The following is a 22,433-nucleotide window of genomic DNA, read 5'->3' as shown; positions in this document are numbered from 1 at the left end:
TAACCAGGAGCAGAGAAAATAGTCAGTGCCTGTACTTTAGATTTATGCAAATAATACACAGAACCTTCAAGAATATCTTTGTGTTAATGCACCAAGAAAGGCCTTGAAAATTCCCCTCAGCAACAGGAAGAAAAGAAAGAACAACAAAAAAAGCAAAAAGGGAAAAGGAATGCTTTTTACTAAATTTAATACTCTTCCCTCAGAGGATTACAATGTTCACAGGATGTTAGAGCATAAAACGTCAAATTTATGCTTGCAATGTATTTTTTTAAACCTAAGAGCAATTTTACTGTAGTTTGAGAGAACAGCAACAGGACAGGAAGCTGTAAATAAATCTAAGCCATGGCCAGGAAGAGGGAGTTGCATAAGAGGAAGAGAGAAAGCCAGGCTCTTTGAACCAGACGTGAGGGAAGTGGATTGGGTTTTCACTGGAGATCTAGGGATATGAAGGATAAGAGAGTATGAATTTGAGCAGAGAGATGGTAAGAGGATCTCTAAAACATTTTAGAGCACAAATGTTCTCGTGAAGATTTTACTATCACAATGAAGAATTCAATGTACCTTAGTAAATCATGCCTGTACATTTGTAAATGGGCATAAAATATTCAAATAAGTAAATTCATCTCACATGTGGCTTCTTTTGGAGGTGGCAATGATTACATACTTAAATTTAATTTAAAAAGTTAAAATTATAGGTTGCAGACTGGGTTATCAAATAGATACTAGATTATTAGGGCTTAAAATTCCTGCAGAACAAACTATTTGACACCCCGATCATTTCCAAGTCGTTCATGATATACCAATACAATGCACACGAACATGCAAATTCATAGTCTGTATCCTTGTAAACAGTGAACGCTAGGTGCTGTGGGATAATGCTCTTTTACACTGTAAAGATTTGTCACTTGTATTGGTTTAATAAAATGCTGATTATCCAGTAGCCAGGCAGGAAGTATAGACAGGGCGACCAGATTAGGAGAATTCTGGGTAGAGGAAAGGCTAAGTCTACAAACACCACCCAGACACAGAGGAAGCAAGAAGAAAACACTGCACTGAGAAAAGGTACCAAGCCACGTGGCTAAGCATAGATAAGAATTATAGGCTAATTTAAGTTGTAAGAGCTAGTTAATAATAAGCCTGAGCTAATAGGCCAAACAGATTATAGTTAATATAAGCCTCTGTGTGTTTATTTGGGACTGACTGGCTGTGGTACTGTTTGGGACAGAAACTTCTGTCTACAGCTAGATAAAACCAAGCTATCATCAGACAACTCCTCAAAGCTATAACATGACTTAGGAAGGGCACCCACTGCCCACTGTTTTATTTATTTTATTTCAAATATTTTTAGCCTTTGATTTTAGAACATCTAGGTAGCAGGTTCAAATTAAAGAGAAAATAGTAAAAAAGAATGGTAACTGAAAAGTCCTCAGTATCCTACAAGTGGAGTGGGTAAAAAAGAGAAAAAGGAAAACAAATTTTAAAAAGCACATAAAGTCCACCAAATGGCTGAAGCAAAACTAAGCCTCATTACAAGCGTAGGAAAGGTGTTTTTCTTGCTGAAGTATGCAGATTCACAGTGCTCTCCAAGTGACAGAAGCCTGAACGTTATATTAAGAAAAGCTCAGCTAATAATTGACTTATCAGTACTAAGAAGCATGTGATAGATTACTACATCACAGGTCTCATTTGTTTATTTTTAAATACAAGATTTTTTTATTACTTGAGAATTTAAGATATGCCTATAATGTATTTTGATCATACCCCACCCAGATCCACTCCCCATGTTCCTACTCCCTCTCAACTTCGTATCTGCTTTGTTTTTAATAACCCTCCAAGCCCAATTTGTTTTGCCCATATGCTCCTAGACGTCAGACTGTCCCCTGGAGCATGGTTGATTTTATTATCAGCAGAAAAGAAAAGGCTCCATAGAGTTTCTGACTGTTGGAGTCACAGAACATCAAAACTCACTAGATCTCTCATTTGTTTAGTACAGCATGCTATGAAAATGCTTTTACTTTTTAATAAATCATTTATTTTATGTGCATGGGTGTTTTTTTGCCTCCATGTATTTCTCTGTGAGGGTGTCGGTCCCCTGGAACTGGAGTTATAGACAGTTGTGAGTCACCCTATGGATGCTGGGAATTGAACCCAAGTCCTCTGGATGAGTGCTCTTAACTGCTGAACCATCTTTCCAGAGCCTGCTTATTTTATTCTTAAGTATGTGTGTGTGCACACTTGAACACATGTGTATGCATACACACATGTGTGTGGTCCCCTGTGAAGTAGAAGCAGAATGTCAGATCCCCTTAAGCTATAATTATAGGCAAATGTGAGCTGCTCAATAAGAGTGCTGGGAACTGAACTTGGGTCCTCTGCAAGAACAGTGTGTTCTCCTAACTGCTGAGCTATCTCTTCAGCCTCTGTTGACTTCTAAATTTATATAGCTTCATTTGCACAACCTTGTTTCCTTCTTTAGAAAATATAAATGCCTTTTGTTTAAAATGTACAATTTGAGTGTTAAAATAGTAAAATTGCGCTGATGAGATGGCTCTAAAGGTGCTTTCTGACAAGCCTAAGGACCAAGGTTCAAGCCCTGGGTCTCACATGGTGGAAGGAGAGAATTGACTCCAAAGTTATTCAAGGTTATATGTGTGCCTTGGCATGTTCATGTTCATACATGCATAAACATGTAGAAAACACGGAGAAAAATTAAAAGGAAGTAAATAAAATTGAAACCTATTTGTGCAAGGAAGAGGAAGACAGGCTTGAACAGTTTGGTAAGATTTAGCTTTTTTAATCTGCAAAGAAAAGAGGCCAGCTGTGCTTTCCTGAGCTCTGAGCCATGATTTGAAAGGGTGGGGAAATGCAAAGTGATGTACTTCTTCATTGATAGCTGCCGTGTCAGATAAATGACAGCTCAAAGCCAAATGCCTTTGTCGTTATGGAAGCAAATCCTACAACCATTTAAAAGTTTTCTAAACTTCTAAATGAAAGAAAGTTTTTGATGCTTCTATATAGAGGGCTTCCCAGGTGTCCAAGGGGATTTCCCCAACTAGGTCCGTGGGCAGTAGAGGAGAGGGTGCCTGAACTGGCCCCCATAGACACACTGATGAATATATTGCATATCACCATAGAACCTTCATCTGGCGATGGATCGAGATAGAGACAGAGACCCACGTTGGAGCACTGGACTGAGCTCCCAAAGCCCAGATGAAGAGCAGAAGGAGGGAGACTATAAGAAAGGAAGGCAAGACCACGAGGGGTGAGTCCATCCACAGAGACTGTGAAACTGATTAAGTGGGAACTCATCAAGGCCAGCTGGACTGGGAGTGATGGAGCTTGTGATCAAACCGGACTCTCTGAATGTGGCTGACAATGAGGGCGGACTGAGAAGCCAATGATAATGACACTGGATTTTGATTCTACTGCATGTATTGGCTTTTGGGGAGCCTAGTCTGTTTGGATGCACACCTTTCTAGGATGGAGAGGGGCTTGGACTTCCCACAAGGCAGGGCACCCTGACTTCTCTTAGGACTGGAGAGCAAGGGGGAGGGGGAGTGGGGGGAGTGGGAGGGAAATGGGAGGATGGGAGAAGGTGGAAATTTTAAATAGATTAATTAATTAATAAAAAAAAAACTCTGAAGGATTAGTTGAAGCTGTGCTGAAGAATTTCTTGTTAGTTGCTGAACAGTGCCCAGAAGAGGGTGCTGTGGCCACAACGCTGGGGTATGTCCTTTAGAACAAAGGCTTTTAGATGTTAGCCCTAAAGTTGGCAACTCCTTAGTGATCAGAAGATCTTAAAATAACAGAAGGAGAAGTGAAAATTCCCCTGTGTTAAAAATGATTCAAGGACATAAAAAATTTCATGAAGCCCATTTAAGTGAGGAAAGATGAGAAGACAAATCGTGACTGTTACTTCCCATTGAGTTGTTTCATTTGAACCCTTCATATCATGTGCGCGATTTCTTTTAAAGAGCAGATTTGATTTATATCAATTAGTTCTATTATTAATGAAAATGCCAAAGCTAAGGTCATTTAAAACAATTATATGGCTGAAGGAATGTACCAAGAAATTTATATTTTGTTCAAGAATTTATCAGTGGTGTATCTATTAATAAAAGTATTTATGTTTTGTGCATCAGAGTGCACCAGCGTGTCAATGTTTAAAAGCTCTAACATTACTCTCTGAGTCATACGGATCTTTGGAGAAATGTTTTTAGAGAACAGGCATTTTTCTTGTTGCAGTCTCTCTGCACCAAACTCTCCCTGTCTCATGTGGCTTTGCTTTACAAAGAGAGCTTGGGCTTTGCTGAGAGTTTTACCATCGTTCTATGGTGGCTTAGAATGAAGTCAGTTCAACTAAGCTGAAACCAGCTTCCTGGAGCTTTTTTTCCTGTGTGGCTCTGCCTGGTCGTACATGAGGGATAATCCCATGTGAAGTTAGATGTGAAGAAGTCAATTTTGACACCTTCAGAAAACTGGAATTGGACACTGTCTTAGTCTGTTTTGTACTGTTATCACTGAATACCTAGACCTGGTAACTTGTAATGAACAGACACATAAACTCACAGCTTTCAAGGCTGGGAAATCCAAAACCAAAGTGCCATCATTTGACAATGGGTGCTTTGTTTGCAAGGGGTAGGCAGACTCTCATTTTATCACCATCATCACCACCATCACCATCATCATCACCATCATCATCATCACCATCGTCACCATCATCATCATCACCATCACCACCACCATCATTATGATCATCACCACCATCACCATCATCATCATCATCATCAATTTTCCTTTTTTGTTGTTGTTGTTGTTGAAACAGTGTCTCATAATGTACCTTTGACTGGTCCAGAGTTTGTTATGTAGAGCTGACTGGCCTGGAAATCATAGATATCCACCTGCCTCTGTTTTCTGCATGCTGCGATTAAAGGAATACACTACCATGCTTGGCATTCTTACTCTTTCTTTATAATGACATTGATCCTGCTCGCAAAGGTGGAAACCTTATTGCCCTGTTACCTCTTAAAGCTCCTCCCTCTTAGTATGGTTATCATGGTGATTAAATTTCAGCATGAGTTTTGGAGAAAACATTCACACCAAATCAGGTGCCAAGCACAATAGCAATTTACATGGATTGTTGCTAGTCTTCCATTTAACAACTTAGGGTGCCAGGCTTACACTACAGAGCTACCAAATCTCTGCCTTTAGCTTTTCCGAGTCCTTGGCCAGTTTCTCCTGCAGGTCACAACTTCTCCTGCAGGTCACCAACAGCACCCAGGTTGGTCATAGTAAGAGCGTGAAGGAGGTTGCAGACTGGCCTTGCTCTCCTATGTGGACCTGGAAGCCCCAGAATAGCTTAAAGCTGAACACACTAAGCTGCGTCACCAGCTCCAACATGTGTGTGAGGAGGTATGTCCCTTCTGATTCATCACTTGTGCCCTAAATCACATGTGCTATCCTGCCTCTCCCATACAAATGTCTGCTTATTTGCAGCATCATCTTGTTCTGTACTTGGCACCTGCTTTGGTTTGAATGTCTTCTTCAAACTTCCTGCTGAAACTCAATGGCCATTGTAACAATATTGAGAGGTTGGCGGTGGTGGTGGCAGGGGCTTAGAAAGTAAAATGCTTCTCAAGAGGCAGTGGGGTGAGACCTATGTCCGTTATGGGTTTTTTCCTCTTGCCTCCAATCTACACTTTTTTTTCTCCTGCTTCATTGTATGGAGGGCTCTTGGTAAACATTGTTTCTCTGTTAACAGAGGAAGCAGAAGGGACACTGAAGGAAGCCAGAAATCCCCAATCTGTCTGTGCTCTCCCAGGCAGAGACAGGGCAGGACATCCAGCTTGTTCGCTCCTGGAAAGATTTAGTGTTTTGCCATTTCAGGAGGTTTTCTAGAGAATTTCACGGGCATTCTGAAGTTACCTTCTTTGTGATGTTCATCAAGTCTTGCCAATGGAATCCAGCCAGTTGGACCAATACTCTAGAGAGCTGGTGTCTATTTGTCATCCCTGGCATGAAGAACCACCAGGAACTTCTCTATTGCCCACAGGGTACCATCACCCCTTCAGAGGTAGAATCAGCACTGGGTAATTTGAGATACTTCTTCTAAATGTGTTTCTTGTCTGGGTACTCTGTCTCTGCCTGAGATGTGAGGCCGCTCTTTCCCTGTGTTATGTGTGAACTTACTGTAGTTTTCTTTACCCGCTGGTGGTAATACTGTGCTGCTCATTAATATTGCTTCTATTAACTTTCCCCTGTGTGAATTACTATGTGCTTCCCGTCTCCTAGCTGGATGCTGACCAATGGCTTTTGCTTCTAGCTGTTTTGTTTTTAAACAGAACTTAATTTTATTAGTTCAAGATTTTGTTTTAGAAGGAATATAAATTACTTTTAATATGACTTTATAAATAAAGAGATTGCCTGAGTGTGCCATTTCAAGAGGCTGTTTGCTTTCTTTGGCCACACACGAGGTCTGTTTCTCAAGCTGGGAGCATGGATCCCTGTGAGGAGATTCAGAAGCAGTGGTGGCTATAATGAACCACCCTAAACACAAGGATTTACACAATGACTACGATTTTTCACGTAACAAGAAGACTCCAAAGGTACATCAGAAATGGTGTGGACATGGGAAGGGATGGAGAATTGAGAGCCCCAACCCCCTAACCCAGGGTTTAAGCACATAATTGAATTCAAGCCATAGTTAAAATTTTCTGGTTTTCATTCTGTGAGAAAATATGGCCATCCTAAGACTTCAGTGCCTATATTTGCAATTATGGTCAGGTTCTCATGAAGGATGGCCGTACACAAGCATGTTCAGTTTTGTTTATTTATATGCTCACATGTGTAGTTGCTAATCATTTGTGGACTTGAACCCTTTTTAATTATTCATTGCATTTCAATATCTAGATGCTATCACTTATCACAGTTATTTTTCATAGGTTTTCATAGCCATAGACAAACAAAAAAGTCTACGAACTGAAGTGCACTAACTACTGCTAAATGAGCTGTGTGTCTGGTGTTGTGTGACAATTTCCTCTGAGATAAAACCCTCCACCCTGAAGAAAAGGTCAGTCAAACAAAATTTTCTAAAGGAGATGAAAGATTTTCTAGCTGGGAAGCTAGTTCCTTGCAGGAAGCAAGCAATGCAAAAGAGTCAGGAAGTTCCTGAAACTGACCAGATTTTCTACGCTCCTCTCTCCCCAAGCGTATATAAACTATTAGGACTGCTGAAAGGCATTCTCAGACCAGCAGAGCTGCCTGGGAGACGCAGAAATCCACTGAGTGACCCAGAAGAGACTCAGGCCCTCCCGGCTCCCTGAAAGAGACAGTCTCCAATCCGCTGAACTGTGTGTGGGCTGGACAGTGTACTGTAGGTTTCTGGCTTCTGTGATCTGCTACTCACACTAGTGTGGGATTTTGGTGATGAAACTGTTTTTGAATCATTTATGCTCTTATAAGTAACCCCTCACTTATATCCCTATAAGTAACCGACATTAAATCCATTGGTTGGCCTTTGGTGGTATCCGTTCTTTGATCTATTATCAGCATGAACCATTTGTTCACATGTCTCTAGGAATGTAGGAATGGCATCACACAGACCTTGTATTTAAGGGAGTTGTTATCTAGCTAGTATCTGCTGAGGCCATCTCAGCATCATCCACCCAGTGTTTGAGTAACCAGCAGGAAGGGAATATGTATGGAGACATATGAGAATTCTATGCCTTAATCCCTTTGATCCTCCAACTCAGAGGACCCAGCCAGATGAAACCTGGAGATTGTACCTACTTCTGCCAAGGAGAGATAGGACAGCAGGACTCCACTGGGGAGGTTCCAGAAAGCTAGGACCATGGATTCACTTAGTGGTAGGAAGCTGACAACTCCTAGAGCTTCCCACAGTGGGTCTGCTGGGCATCTGGGGCCATGAACCTTGAACCCTTCAGAGCAGATGCCAACAAAAAAATTGATCAATGTGTAATGCTGGTTTTTACTGGCATCTGTGTTGCTATGGCATTGACGATTGTGAAAACAGGGTCAGGGGCTGGTGACTGTAGCTCTATCAACAGAGTGCTTGCTTAGCCTACATGCTATACGGGGTTCAGTTCTCATCAATGCATGCACCAGAAACGGTGGTCCATGCCAACAGTCGTAGAATTCAGGGGGTGGAGGCAGGAGGATTAAGATGTATAGATTAATCCTTGAGCTACAAAGATTGTTGGTGAGCTCCAAAGCTCATCAGGTGTAGCATAAGAAAAGTCCAGTCTGCTGGAGAGGATATGTAACAGGCATATATAACGGTTATATATAAAATCCAGACCCGTGGCAGACATATTTACTGGCAATTTCCTGGTCTACTGAGCATACAGAAAGTATGTACTATAGTTATAATTCTAGTCAAACTGTGCAAAATTGTCCTTGAAGGGTGATCAATAAGGAACAGTGCAATAACCATGGACGATTGGACAGGCCTTAGGTGATGTAATCATACCCAGGAAGAGATCACAATATAGGTGCTCTTAATATTTTAAAATTTAAAGACATTTTAAATGATAACAGTTTAGACTTACAGAAAAGATACAAAGACAGGATAGAGAGTCCCATGACCAATTTTTCATTTATTAACATGTTACATTATTATATGATCCTTGTCACAGTTCATGAAGCAACACTGTTCATCAGCTAGAACCCATATTTTCCCAGGTCTCTTTGGCTTTTTCTTATCCAGGATCCCACCAAGAGGATGGTGTTACATTTGGGTGATACTTCTTTTAGGATGGTTGTAAGCAGGCAGTGTTTCTTCCCAGACTTTCCTTGGTTTTAATACACTTAGCAGTTTTGACGAGAACTGGTCAGGAATCTTATAGAATGTCATTGGGACTTGTGTGATTTTTCTTGGCATTTTAATTATTGATAGAGATTTATGATTGTTAGCTTTTTCAAACATCTCCCTCCAAAATATATGAATAGAAGATCTGTCATAACATGTGTTTATAAACCTGCAGTCTTTATCAAACAAACCGTGAATCATACGTCCTGGCTGTAAACTTGCCTTTTCCCCATTCAAACCTGAATTTCAAGAAGCCAGGTAGGGGGAGTGAAGAAGGGAGGGAGGGAGGGAGGGAGGAGAGCTGAAAGGGAGGGAAGAACTCCCACAAAGCTCAGCAAGCAATCTCAGTCTGTAAACTGCAAAGTACTGAAAAGAGTCAGCCCTCAGCCATACACCTCATGCCCCATCTCTGACTAAAGGAAGTCAATAGTTCTTGACCCCAGACAGTCGCTGTCATGGCTCATGTGAACAGAAAAAGGAAGCTTAAGTGACTGGGAAGCTCAGAAGTAGCACTTGCCCACGCGTGAGGCTGTGGTTCAGTCATCAGCACCAATAAGAAAAAAAAATAAAGTTAAACTAAATACGGCATAGATTAATGCTAAGTTTCCCCATAGTTTCCACAGAAATAATCTCAAAGGTATAAACCAGAACATAATCAGACTTTCAGTGAATCTTTTTCTCTTTGCTTTTCAAAGGCAGAAAGTCCAAATAGAAGGAAGTGTATTCTATAGCTTTGTAAAGTCTGGTGCCGCGGGAGCCTTCTCGTTATAGGACAACTATCGTGGGCTTCAGTAAATCAGACTGCACAGGCTACAGAGTTAGTCAAAACACCCTTTAGAATTCTACGTTATTGCTAGCAGTGAGAATGAAGTTCCAAAGCCCTTTAGTGCTAGCGGCTTTGGAATGCTCCACAATACTAGCCGCAAGGAAATGGTAAACTATTTAGTGCAATAAGAAAAGGCAATGCTCAGTATTACCTTTGGAGCTCAAAATTAAAATATTGTTATTGGAATATAGACAGAAGACATGTTCTGTGAACAGAGGTACTCACAGTGCGGGCCAGCTCTAGATAGCTTCCGCCCGTAGAGGTGCCAACATGCGGAGGTTGTGTGAGAAGCTTGTGGAGGACAGCTGGCTCAGGCAAAGAGCTTCCACCACACTCCAGCAGCTTCTGGAAGGGCAGCCGGCTCTGCAAGTCTGGGCTCTGGAGGTCTCTGGCACCGGGATCATACTCCCAGTTCTCCCTGGCGGCCGACAAAGCACCTAGTCCAAGAGATGCGGGGGGAAAATAAAAGTCATTTCTTTCATTAGCCTGTGGGTGGTCAGCAAGCAAGGATTCGAAGTTTCTGAGTCTTCCCCGTGCCAGCGTCCCCAGAACACATGTGGCTCCCAGGCTGCCTGCTAAGGACTTTTCCTTTCAAATTGACATGCAGGAAGTTTGGAGATGAAAGCAATTTCAAGTAAAGAATTTGGAAATAATGTCCAATGAATATGAACACCCTCTCCAACATGAAAACTTAGGGGAGAGAGAGAGAGAAGAGAGAAGAAGAAGAAGGGAAGAGGGGGGAAGGGGAGGAAGAGAAGAGAGAAGAATAAGGAGGGAGGAGGAGAAGGAGAAGCAGAAGCAGAAGAAGAGAAGAAGAAGAAAAAGAAGAAGAAGAGAAGGAGAGGGAGAGGGAGAGGAAGAAGAAGAAGAAGAAGAAGAAGAAGAAGAAGAAGAAGAAGAAGAAGAAGAAGAAGAAGAAGAAGAAGAAGAAGAAGAAGAAGAAAGCGAGCACAGGAGAGCCAATTCAGATGGGAACCGCATCAGTCTTTGATTTGCACTTGGTTTTCATGTTGACCTTGGTGCTTGCTGGAGATCCTGGGGAAGAAGGAAGCGAACGAGATGACAGATGGTATTGATTTAACCGTGACTTCCTCATGTTCATGTCTTCTCACCTGGAGGAAACTGGGCTGTGTTCATACTGGGGCAGCCGCACAGCTGAGTTCAGGGCAGCAGACTGTGGACAAAGTGACAGCCTCGCTTCCCAGGCTTCTCACAAGCCCCCCCCCCCCAGTGTGTGGTTCCCCATGCCCTTTGCTTCTGGTAAGGTTCAGGTGGATCAGCACTTGGGAAGCCATGTAGTGCAGATGGCAGAGTCACAAGATAAAAGATGCCTAGCTCCTGGAACCACCTTTTATGGGGGAGTAGGCGGCTCACCCTAAATACCCTGTGTTTTTACTTTATATGACTAGGAATGGAGCTTCTCTTGCAGGGGTTCTCAACCTTCCTAATGCTGTGACTCTTTAATACAATTCCTCATGTGTGGTGACCCCAAACCGTAAAAGTATTTTGTTGCTAATTCATAATAGTAATTTTACTACTGCTATTAATCGTAATGTAAACATCTATGTTTTTTGATGGTCTTAGGTGACCCTTGTGAAAGGGTTGTTCGACACTCAAAGAAGTCGTGACACACATGTTAGTATTACCCTATTACAACAGATTAGAACCTAATGGTATTTGTTTGGTTGGGGCCTCCAGCTTGCCCCTGTACAGTCCAGAAAGCCATATTCCAATCTCTCTGTCTCTCTCCAAATTCTACCTACTCAGAGAGTCTCCAAAAAAGCCGGGTTCTGCATTCTTGGTGACTATTGCAACTTTCTCCCCTGACGCTTCCAGCCACCCAGGTCCCCACCTAAGCGCTCAACTTTTGACCATCCTTGGGCACAAACCCAGCTTGTGATGAACAAACACATCACTATCACTTGCCTACAATCTATAAAACTTTCCTCCTGGTCTGGCCTGGGCATGTGACTTCTCTGACCTCAGAGAGCCCCCCCGGGAGTTTTTTTGTTCAATATACCTATTGTTATGTTGTTACATTTTTCAATTTGGCTTGCTCTGACTTACAACATAGGTGGAGAGACTGATTTTCCTGAGGGTGGGGGTGGGGACAGAAAATCTATTAGTACTAACGATTGTAATATGATGCAAAAGTGTAGTGAAAAGTTGACCTAGAGGAGGAGCTAAAGCTCGAGGCTTCCATTGTTGCCTTTGCTAGAAATAATAAAATAGATATATTTTACTAGACTTGGAGAAAACCCTGCTTTTTTGTATTGTCCGCTTCAGAACTCACATCTCTCTCTGGTACATGTGCCTGAGTCACATGCTTCTGTCTTAGCTACAAGGAAGGCTGGGGGCATTTTATAGGGAGGTAGGTCATTTTTAAACAGTCAGAGGAGGGGTGTTCAAAAAGGTTGAATGGCAGACACGTGACAAAGATTGTGCATTCCCAAGCCAGATGAGGGATGGTAGAACGGAGCCCATATCCCAAGCATCTCTCAGAGAGCATGCAAAGAGTGGGTTGCTCCCTATCCAATCAGGCTTGGGCCTACCAACTCCATAGAGCCAAAGGCCGTGTCATGATAAAGTCAGTCAAGCTTCTGTCCCCCAACCCAAGGAGCTGGCTTCTCAGAAACCATGTGACCGGCAGACAGTCTGCTAATCTGACTGATAAGCCTGGAACTCACCACCCTCACCCTGCTGCAGCACTTCCTCCTTTGACCCCTTTCTTCCCCTTCCCTCCCCCTGACTTGAGCTATATATGCTACCCCTACCATTTCAATACAAGCTGGCTTCTGAAACAGTCTCTCTGGTCATTCCGACCTGCAGCAAACAGGAGATCCTGCTCCCCAGCTACTCCCCATCCTGTGTCTCCAGTGTGCAATGGCCAACTGGGGTCAGGGGACCCGCAGAGGTTGCTATGGGCACAGTGTTGGGTACTGGGGATTCAGTAGGAAGCGTGATAAAGTGCAGCTCCTGATTGTGGAGTATTGCAATCTTTAACATGCAACTTTCAACCATGACAAGGAAGGATCCAAGCTGATAAACTTGTGTTGTGAAATGAGAGCATAAACAGACTGTTCTGCAACTGGTGTATAATAATGTGTAGCAAACTACAAACTGTGTACCGGAGGTTCTGACACGAATAGACAATCCACCTTTTGTGGCTTATTGGTGAAGTTAATCAATGTGATTTCAAAAACTATCTTCCTGTGATTGATCACTGACTATGCTCTGCTTCGCTTAAGTCAGTTTGATCCAAAAGTTTCATGCAGTGCTGTGTGACTAGATATACCAGCCACTCTGAATCAAAGCACACAATACTGTCTCTGTGTTTCTTCACAGCCTGAACAAACTTGCCTTCCATTTAGATGATGGCGTTATGTTAAAAGTAAAATGCTACAGGTCTCCAGTGGCTGCAGCGGGCAGCAGGTCCCAAAAGCAGCCAGTCCCAGGCAGGGGCAGTTCCCCGAGTGGCTGCAGTGGCCATGAGTCCCAGGCAGGGAGCCGCCTGGTGGGTAAGAGACCTCCATAGGGCAGCCAGTCTCACGAGGAGAGACAGACAGCCGGGCACACCACGAGACCATGCCGCAGGTCTCTGAAGGTGGCTGATCCCTGGCAGTGAGTCACATGGTGGGCGAGAGACAGACAGATAGATAAGCACGCCATGTAGAGTGAGGTTGGATATTTATTTAGTGGGTTATGAAGGGGAAAGGGGAGAGGGAGGAGAAGAACAGAGAGAGAAGCAGGGAGAGAGAGAAACAGAAGGGAGGAAGGGGAGAAGTGGGGAGAAGGGAGAGACAGAAGCTGCCTCTTTGAGAGGGAGCTGGAAAACAGAAAAGACTAAGGCTGGAAGCTGAAGATAAGCTTGCCTTGGCAGATGAGGGAGGGAGTGGGCATGGCTTGTCTCTTAAAGGGACAGAGCAGACCATAATAGATGGTGATGCTGGGACTGAACCTAGAGCCTCACAGGTATTTGGCAAGCAGTCTAGCTCTGAGCTACATCTCCAGCCCTCAAAGTCCATTTTAATACACAGCCTATAGTTTATTATTTTTTAAAGATTTTATTTTGTTTTTTTATGTGTGTGTATTTGCCTGTGTACATGCCTGTGGATACTTGCAGAGGTCAGGAGAAGGCAGCAGATCCCCTGGGGCTGGAGTTACTGGCAGTTGTGAGCCTCAGGATAAGAGTGCTGGGAACCAAACTTCAGTCCACTGCAAGAGTAACAGTGCTTTAGTCACTGAGTCATCTCTCTAGTTCCTTACCCCTTAGTTGTTTTGCAAGGGAGGCTTTGCTTTGCTTCAATACAGGCTTCAAAATGTCCATCCTTCTGTCCTTCCCTGTTCTTCTCAGTGCTTTGCTAGTTGCCTGATTACCTCAGGGTTTTTGCCCCAGTTCCAGCATTAAGTGACAGGAAGACTGAATGAGATCAGAATTAAAAAATGGTTTTTTTCTACACAATTGAATCTCAGGTGGTCTTCACACATACAACGATACATGTAGAGCTGGAATTTCTTCTTATATCCGCATTATCCCTAGTACTGTACACAAGCCTGTGATAGATCAGATTTTTAATAAACATTTAATGAACAGATTGCTGAATGATGCTTGGTGGTATTGCCCTGGGGTTTCATTCTTTAATCAGGAAAAGCAAAGGTTTATTACTTAAAATATCAAAATAAACAACATGCACATTTTTTCTTTATGACGACGGCAAGAGACTCACTTTACAATAAAATATGGTAGTACTAGAATGACCTGGTCAAAGAAAACTTTAACTATTTTATTTCTTGTTTTTTCTTTTGTGACAGAGTTTCTCTGTGTAGCCCTGTCTGTCCCAAAACTCACTCTGTAGACCAGACTGGCCTCAAACTCAGAGATCCACCTGCCTCTACCTTCTGAATGCTGGGATTAAAGGCGTGTGCCACAACTGTCTAGCTAGGAAACATCAATTATGTCATGCTGTAAGTCCCAGCCCAGTTGCTAGCAGGTCTAATTGCCTAACTATGCTTCCTATTCATCGCCAGATCAAAAGACCTTAATCATTGCTCTATAATCACTGCTGCTGATGTGATGTTGAGCAACTCAGACCTGCTTAGGAACAAGTGAATCATAATGCATCCACACAGCATAAAAAAGGAAGTTCACTTAAAATAGAGCAGACAACTCCAATTATGTTCTTTTCCACCGTCCTCTTTTTTTATATTACACTTTTTTAGAGAAGAACCACCATTTTCAAGACAAAACCTCATCATATAGTTGGGCTGATTCCACTGAAAAACTTCCAAAGAATAGATATAGCGACCATCTCTTAGACCTTCGCATGTGTGGTGGTTCCTGATGACTTGAGACTCTTGCCATCTTCCATTCAGTTCCTTTCTAACTTCTGCTGGTTCCTGTGTGTGGTGGTTTGAAAGAAAATGGCCCCCAAAGAGAGTGTCACTATTAGGAGGTATGGCTTTGATGGAGTAGGTGTAGCCTTGATAAAGGAAGTGTGTCATTGTGGAGGCAGGCTTTGAGGTCTCATATATGCTCAAGCCACAGTCAGTGTCTCAGCCCACTTCCTGTTGCCTAAGAGTCAAGATGTAAAAACTTTCAGCTACTTCGCTAGCACCAAGTCTGTCCGGATGCTACCTTGCTTCCTGCCATGACCATAATAGACTAAACCTCTGAACTGTAAGTGAACCCAATTAAATGCTTTCCTTTGTAAAAGTTGCCTTTGTCATGGTGTCTCCTCACAGCAACAAATTCCCTCACTAAGACACTGTGTATTAAGAAAGAAAAGACTGAAGACACCCTCCCCATATTCCTATGGTCATTCTCCCTTCCTCCCATTCTTTCTGCTTACCTGACCCTAACAGATATCAGATGCTAAAACACTAATGGCATTCAAAACAAAAGCCTTCATTTTAAAGAGCTTGACTTTGGTGAAAGGCCGGGATGGGTTCTAAGGCATGTCTGGGACATTGGGCATACTCCCTTCTTTCTCCACAGCAGCATAAAGGAAGGAGGTTTGTTAGTTCACCATTTCACATCGCCTTGTCATTCATGCTGTGGTGTCAAATGAAGACAGAATCACTTCTCCTTTCTAGAATTTGTGTTCGCTCATTGCCACAAATGCTCTTTCCCCACAAGAATGACATTGCTCCTTCTGAGAAGGAATTTGGCAAATGTACCATCAGGTCAAAACTCTCCAAGTTCTTAATATTTTAATATTTGCCAGAATTGTTAAGTTAAAGAAATACTAATGGTGATTTTATACTGGGTTACAGCCAATTGAGCTGTTGACCCAAGCGGTCCCATGGAATTATCTAATCAAATTAGGCTGTTTCCAAGACAATAGGTTGCTCTCTCCAAACAGATTGTAAGGCTCCATTGCTGAAGGCAACACTCAGACAACTCATTGAATATGGAGAGGTCAAGCTGATGACTGCATAGACCCTTCATTTCTATGTTCTAGTGTCTTTGAGACAAAAAGGTACTCTGTAGGTGACAAAAAGAAAAGTATAAACACCAACCCAACTACAAATGTTTTGATCTACAATGCTGTCCTGCCTGCAAAATATACTAGGGCAATGGTGGCACAAAGCTTGTAGAAATATCCAACCAACATCTGATTTGACTTAAAAACCCACTCCATGAGATTGAACTTATAATTGACATTGCTTGGGTGACCAAGAACCAGAGACTAGATAACACAGTAAAACCAAACACTATGGGTCCCAAAAAGAGATGATAGAATGATTCCTACTGATATTCTGGTCACTCATATATCGGTGCCTTATTGAGCCATCATCAAAAGAACCTTCCTCCTGCAGAGGATGGGAACAAATACAGAGACCCACAGCCAGACATCTCTCCTCTCTCTCTCTCTCTCTCTCTCTCTCTCTCTCTCTCTCTCTCTCACACACACACACACACACACACACACACAGAGAGAGAGAGAGAGAGAGAGAGTTTGGAACACACAGCTCTAAATGGGATGTCTCCATCAAATCCCTACCCTTGGAACTCTAAGGAAGGGGAGGCAAAAAGAGAAGATGGAGGACTCCAGGATATAGGCCCTCTAATCAGCAAAGCAAAGCTCATGTGAATTTACAGAGACTGAAGCAACAAGTCCAGGTCCTGCACAGGTCTGTACCAGGTCATCTGCATATGTACTATAGCTCTCAGTTAGTATTTTTATGGGATTCCTGACAAAAAACGAGTGAGTTTCTGATCCTTGTGTTTTTTCTTGGAATACTTTCCTTCTGTTACTTTGCCTTGTCCAACTTTGATGTGATGGTTTTTGCTTTATCTTTTTATACTGTGTTATATTTTATTGCTATTTCTAAGAAGCCTTTTCTTTACTAATGAGAGACAGAGGGAATGGATCTGGGTGGGAAGGAAGGTATAAACAGAGATTGCTTGTTTGTTTCCTGACCGCCCAGACTCGAATAATCACACAGAAACTATATTAATTGAAACACTGTTTGGCCTATTAGCTCAGGCTTCTTACTAACTAACTCTTACATCTTAAATTAACCCATTTCTATTAATATGTGTATTACCATGAGGCTGTGGCCTACTTGTAAGGTTCCAGGGTGTCTGTCTCCTTCAGCAGTTACATGACATCTCCCTGACTCCACCTACTCTCTCTCTATATCTCTTTTTGCCTGGCTATATTCTGTCCTGCCATAAGCCAAAGCGGATTTATCATTAACCAATAGAAGCAACACACATATAGAAAAAATATCCCACATCAGGGAAGTGGGGAGGAACTGGTAGAAGTAGAAAGAGGAGAAAGTGTAATAAAATATATTGTATGAGAAAAGAATCTATTTGCACTAAAGGGGGGGGGAGAGTGTGATTTAATATGATGTGGATTGTGTTTAACATTTGCACATCTGGTCAACAATCTTACTCATGGACAAGCAAGCAATTTTGCATAAAATGACTCACAATCCATCATCCAGATAGAGTTAAATGGACCCACTCACCCTGATGAGATCCATATCATTCAGCTTTACTACGTGCCCAGAAGGGGAGAACCAAAAATATTTAGTGAACTCAAGTACGAAGTGTCAACATTTAATATTGGTTAGCTTTTCGGTATTTTCTCAAGTGTGATAACATCTTAAAATTCTGATTCTTTTTTTCTTCCGGGGTCTTGCACTGGCTAAACAAGTGCTCTCACACTGAGCTACACACCAAGTTCTCCTTCTGCTTTTTTCTTAATAACATTTTATTATATCAAGTATATAATAAATCCTTATATTATTGCAATTCAACATTCAGAATTAATTGATAGTCATTATCCTTGGTTTTTTAAAACAGAAATGTGGCAACCATCCTTTGTTCATCTGGAGAATTTTTTTCAATATGTACATATTCTAAAACTGTAAGTCAATATTCCTCCTATCTTGATACTTCACACGCTGCCTCCTGCAGAAGTAAAGTGGTTGACAGAGGAGTGAGGGATCAGCAGAGGCCACCTGGACCATTGTGCTGCGCTGTTCTTTTTTTTTTTTCCAGACATTATCCAGTGGAGTGATAACTATCAGAATTAGTTGATAGACCCAGTAGGGGCAATAACTACTATATTGGTGAGTGTGTGGTTGTCATTATCAAAACACAGACAAACAGTATAGCCTGGGTAGCTTAAACAGATACCTATTTCTTCACTGTTCTAGAGCCTGGTAGTTCTAGACTTGGTGCCAATATGGCTGCCTTCTGATGAGAGCGTCTTGTTTTACAGATGACTGCCATCATGTCATGATGTCCTTACATAGCCAGGAGAGGACAAGAACCAGCTCTTTGGAATCTCTTCTGACGGACACTAAACCAAAATAATGATTCTGTATTCATGACACCATCTAACTCTACTTACCCCGCCCCCACCTAAGATCTCATCTCCTAATAGCACATTGGAAGGGTGGGGACAGTGCTTCATTGTACAAATGGGGGTGGGGGGGTACACCCCAAATGTTCAGTCAATAACAACCACTGAGCAGCTGTTCTCTAACCAGGAATCTGACTGAATGGTATCCCTAGATTGAGATTCAGTGCCATCCCTGTGTATGCAAAACCAAAGGAAGCCGTCTTATCTGCCACTGCAACTCTACAGGGCTCTATGATGCTAGAGCTATGTGTATTCTTTACAACAACAGTAAAATTGAATATTTAGTGTTAAAGCTAAATAAATGATAAATAAATAGAAAGTGTAAACAACTTTTAATAGAAGAGCATGAGGATGGATATTCAGCTCAGGGTTAGTGTGTGAGCTTCGCAATTGAATCTGGGGTTCAATCTCCAAAACCTCATTGCCTCAAAAAGGAAAAGAAAAGCAAATACAGCAAGCACCTATTTGCCTTGTTTATAAAATGCATCTCTGGGAAAGACCTGCTCTTGGAAAAGTCTGGAACAGAAAGAATGCCGTGCACTGTTGGTGCTTGGCAGCTATGGGCTAGTACTTTAATCTTATCTTCAAAATGCCACCCAGGTTGGGCTCCAAGGCCTGCAATTACTGTGCTTATTCGCCAAAGGCATTCTGCCACCTTCCAGCACACCTCCTCGAGAACAAAGCCTTGGAAAAAGCTAAAACTCACCTTAAAGACAGTAGTAACAATTCTGATTATATGCGAAGCCCAGTGCACAAGGAACCTCACACTCTTTAAACATCTTACATATATCAGCTTTCTATAGTCTATGAATAGCAATTATTTTTCCACTTTTAGAAAACATTTTCCTATAGCCTTAATTTTATGTACATGGCTTTTTTTTTTGCTTGGAATGATGATTACAGAATTGGAGTTTTGCCAGGTATGGTGGCCCATGTCTTTAATTTCAGCATTCTAGAATGAGAGACAGGTCTCTGTGAGTTCAAGACCAGTCTGGTCTACAAAGTGAAATCTAGTACAGCCAGGGCTATGTAGAGATACCCTGTCAGAAAAAAAAAAAAGAAGAAGAAAGGGAGGGAGAGAGGGGTATAGAATGGATGGAGATACAACTCAGGATAAGAAAAGCTGTGGATACCATCAAAATTGATAAAGATTCGATTCAAACATGAGAGAGCTCTTGATTAGGAAAGGTGATAGTTCATCAAATGACATGGCAATTCAACCTGACAACCTCCCAAAAGCCCTCCCCAAAAGTAAGGTTGTGGCATGGCTTTGTTTTTGTCTTTCCAGGAAAATAAAAACATCCAACTGAGGAATCTAAAGACCTTTGGACAAATGAAGCATCAGAAGAAGGAGGGAAAACCATTCAGAAAAATATACCAAGAAAAGGAGTAATTTGGCCCAAGGTTATAAAATACTTCCAACTGGACAAAATTTCATAAGTCTTTCAAAATGTCTGTTTTTGTTGGTCTCTACAGACATATAAACAGGTGGTCTTTGTGTAGTTCCGACTCAATAAAAACTAAAGCTGGCTCTGGAGTTGGAGCTTGACTCTCTCCTTGTCTAAATCTAAAAAAAATCTAAAGAAAATTCAGTCTCTGTCTCATATCAGAAGATCCACCTGGTATGTGACAGAAGAAAACTAAAATCTAGGGACTATTACATTGCCACTAATTTCATACCCCTCAGATTTATTTTGACTCTTTAAAACTTTTGTTAAGGTATACATTCTATTTCAAAATTTAAACGTTCTATTTTGATATTAATGGTCTTAAAGAATGCTAACTAATTCTAACCTTAGGCTCCATAAAACTTCTTGTGTATGATTTCAGGCTTGAGTCTGAAACACATATTTAGGAAAAGCCTGGGTATCCCAGATGTATTTAATAGATCATGGTCCTTTAACCTCTCCAAGATTAACAGCATCTGATATTTAATAGGTTTAAGTTTTCCACAGTGTATAATAAGCATTCCTAACAGTGACCTCAGAAGTCTCCAATACAATGACAAATCCACCTGGATTTTGGTAATGCCACCAAGCCAATAAACACTGCCCAAAGACCGACTTTGGACTCCAAACTGCTTAGGACAGTTTCAAGGTGGCTAGCCAAGATGGACCAGCCTCATAGACTACTCTAGCCAGGACTTGTGATAAGCCCTGCACTTTGTCATTACACAGAGACTGGACAACAATGATACAGCTAGTTCTCCCAGGATTTGACCATTTTCCTATTTTTTTAGGGTCACCTAGAGATGGTGTCACCCCCAGACAACAGGAAATAATTTTAAGAACATGATACACACATTCCCAAGAGGTGGGGTGGGTGGTTTTTGTCTTTCACTGAATTATCGATATTTGTCATCATTTATGGGGATTGGTTACAAGTTGTTGTTGGGTATGGTCAGGAAAAAAGCTGAACAAAAGAGATTAAATTCAGGGATCTCATTTTGAAAAGAAAAGGGGGGATATAGAAATGAAAGGACAAAAGGGTGGATTATTGAATCTACTTTAAACTAAACTAGCAATTACTAGTCAAATATTTTACATTGGTATGGACTTTGTATATTGATACAAATTTAAGGTTATTTTTGTTATACTGTATATGTGTTTCTACTCTTGTTTAAGATATTTTTGTATATTGATACAAATTGAAGGCTACTTTTGTTAGATCATACTGTACATACACTTCTACTCTTGTTTAAGGTCTTATGTCTCATATAACAATGTAATGTAAATTTCTAGTCCTAGAAAACTATTTTTACAAACTAGCATAATTAAGAAATATAGGTTTGGGGGCTGGAGAGATGGCTCAAAGGTTAAGAGCATTGCCTGCTCTTCCAAAGGTCCTGAGTTCAATTCCCAGCAACCACATGGTGGCTCACAACCATCTGTAAGGGGATCTGGTGCCCTCTTCTGGCCTGCGGGCATACACACAGAAAGAATATTGTATACATAATAAATGAATAAATATTTTTTTAAAAAGTAATATAGATTTGTAGTCATTCATAACTGTCAAACTTATAGTCATGTTAGTTATGTTTTCAAAATTATACCAAGATATATTTTAGATAGATAGGTAATCTTCAAATACTTCAAAGAGAAAGCACTTGAAAAGTTTTAATAACATAGACTTTTCTTGATATGAGACATGTCTGCTCCTGGTGCCATCTATTTCTAAAAAGGGTGTTGGGCACTGAAGAAACTTCATATGGAGTTTACTTTCTTTGTGGCAAAAACTAGACATTTCAGCAAGAAACTACCTTTGCTTCAATGGTATGCTGTACAAACAGAACAAGTAGGGCACAAAGAAAAATAACTGCTGAACTTTACCAAGACAGGGTAAGACAGGCCTTCAAAAATTCCTGCTTCACAGAAAAGTCTGTCAGGTGTAAGCCAAAGATGGATGCTTCAAGATTGCAGAGGAGTGTTGGGTGACTGTCCAGTCAGCCAGCTATTTCTGCTACTTCTCTTAATTTTGGAAGTCACTTTCTGGTTACTCAAGTAATATTCTATCCTTCTAAGGTCTTCGATGGGGTTGAAGACCAGGCAGTTATAGTCACAGTTCTCCTGAATCATGGTAAGAGGCATATTAGGTACAAAACTTTGGAGTCTTCAAGAGAGGACACCTAATGGAGTAATCTCTCTAAATATGCCAATTACATATGGACAGAATATTGAAGATGTACTTCTTATTTAATAATTGTTCTTGTTATATGTAGTTTCATTTTTGTTAAGGTTCTTTACTATTTGGACAATACTTGCTAATAATTCTTATTGTATATACCTTTACTAAGTTAGAGTTAGAACTTTTCCTTGACTAGACCAAAGGGGAAAATGTTACAGGAGTTCTGATTATGTCGCTGGTCTGTTATCCAGCTGAAAGGAGCATTTAGTCTGAG

At 41.4% G+C, this 22,433-nt stretch overlaps 1 protein-coding gene across 1 annotated transcript in view; it reads right to left on the bottom strand.

Annotated features, from left to right (window-relative positions):
* Mcc (MCC regulator of Wnt signaling pathway) overlaps positions 1–22,433 on the bottom strand; it is a 378,705-nt gene that overhangs the window by 276,841 nt on the left and 79,431 nt on the right. Inside the window, exon 3 of the mRNA XM_087896076.1 lies at positions 9,879–10,090. Within this exon, the coding sequence (XP_087752202.1) occupies positions 9,879–10,090 (212 nt within the window). The remainder of the gene's footprint in view (positions 1–9,878; positions 10,091–22,433) is intronic.

The sequence above is a fragment of the Myodes glareolus genome, chromosome 13, assembly GCF_982192425.1.
Source record: "Myodes glareolus chromosome 13, mMyoGla1.1, whole genome shotgun sequence".
NCBI lineage: Eukaryota > Metazoa > Chordata > Mammalia > Rodentia > Cricetidae > Myodes > Myodes glareolus.
This window is presented reverse-complemented; position numbering and strand designations above follow the sequence as displayed.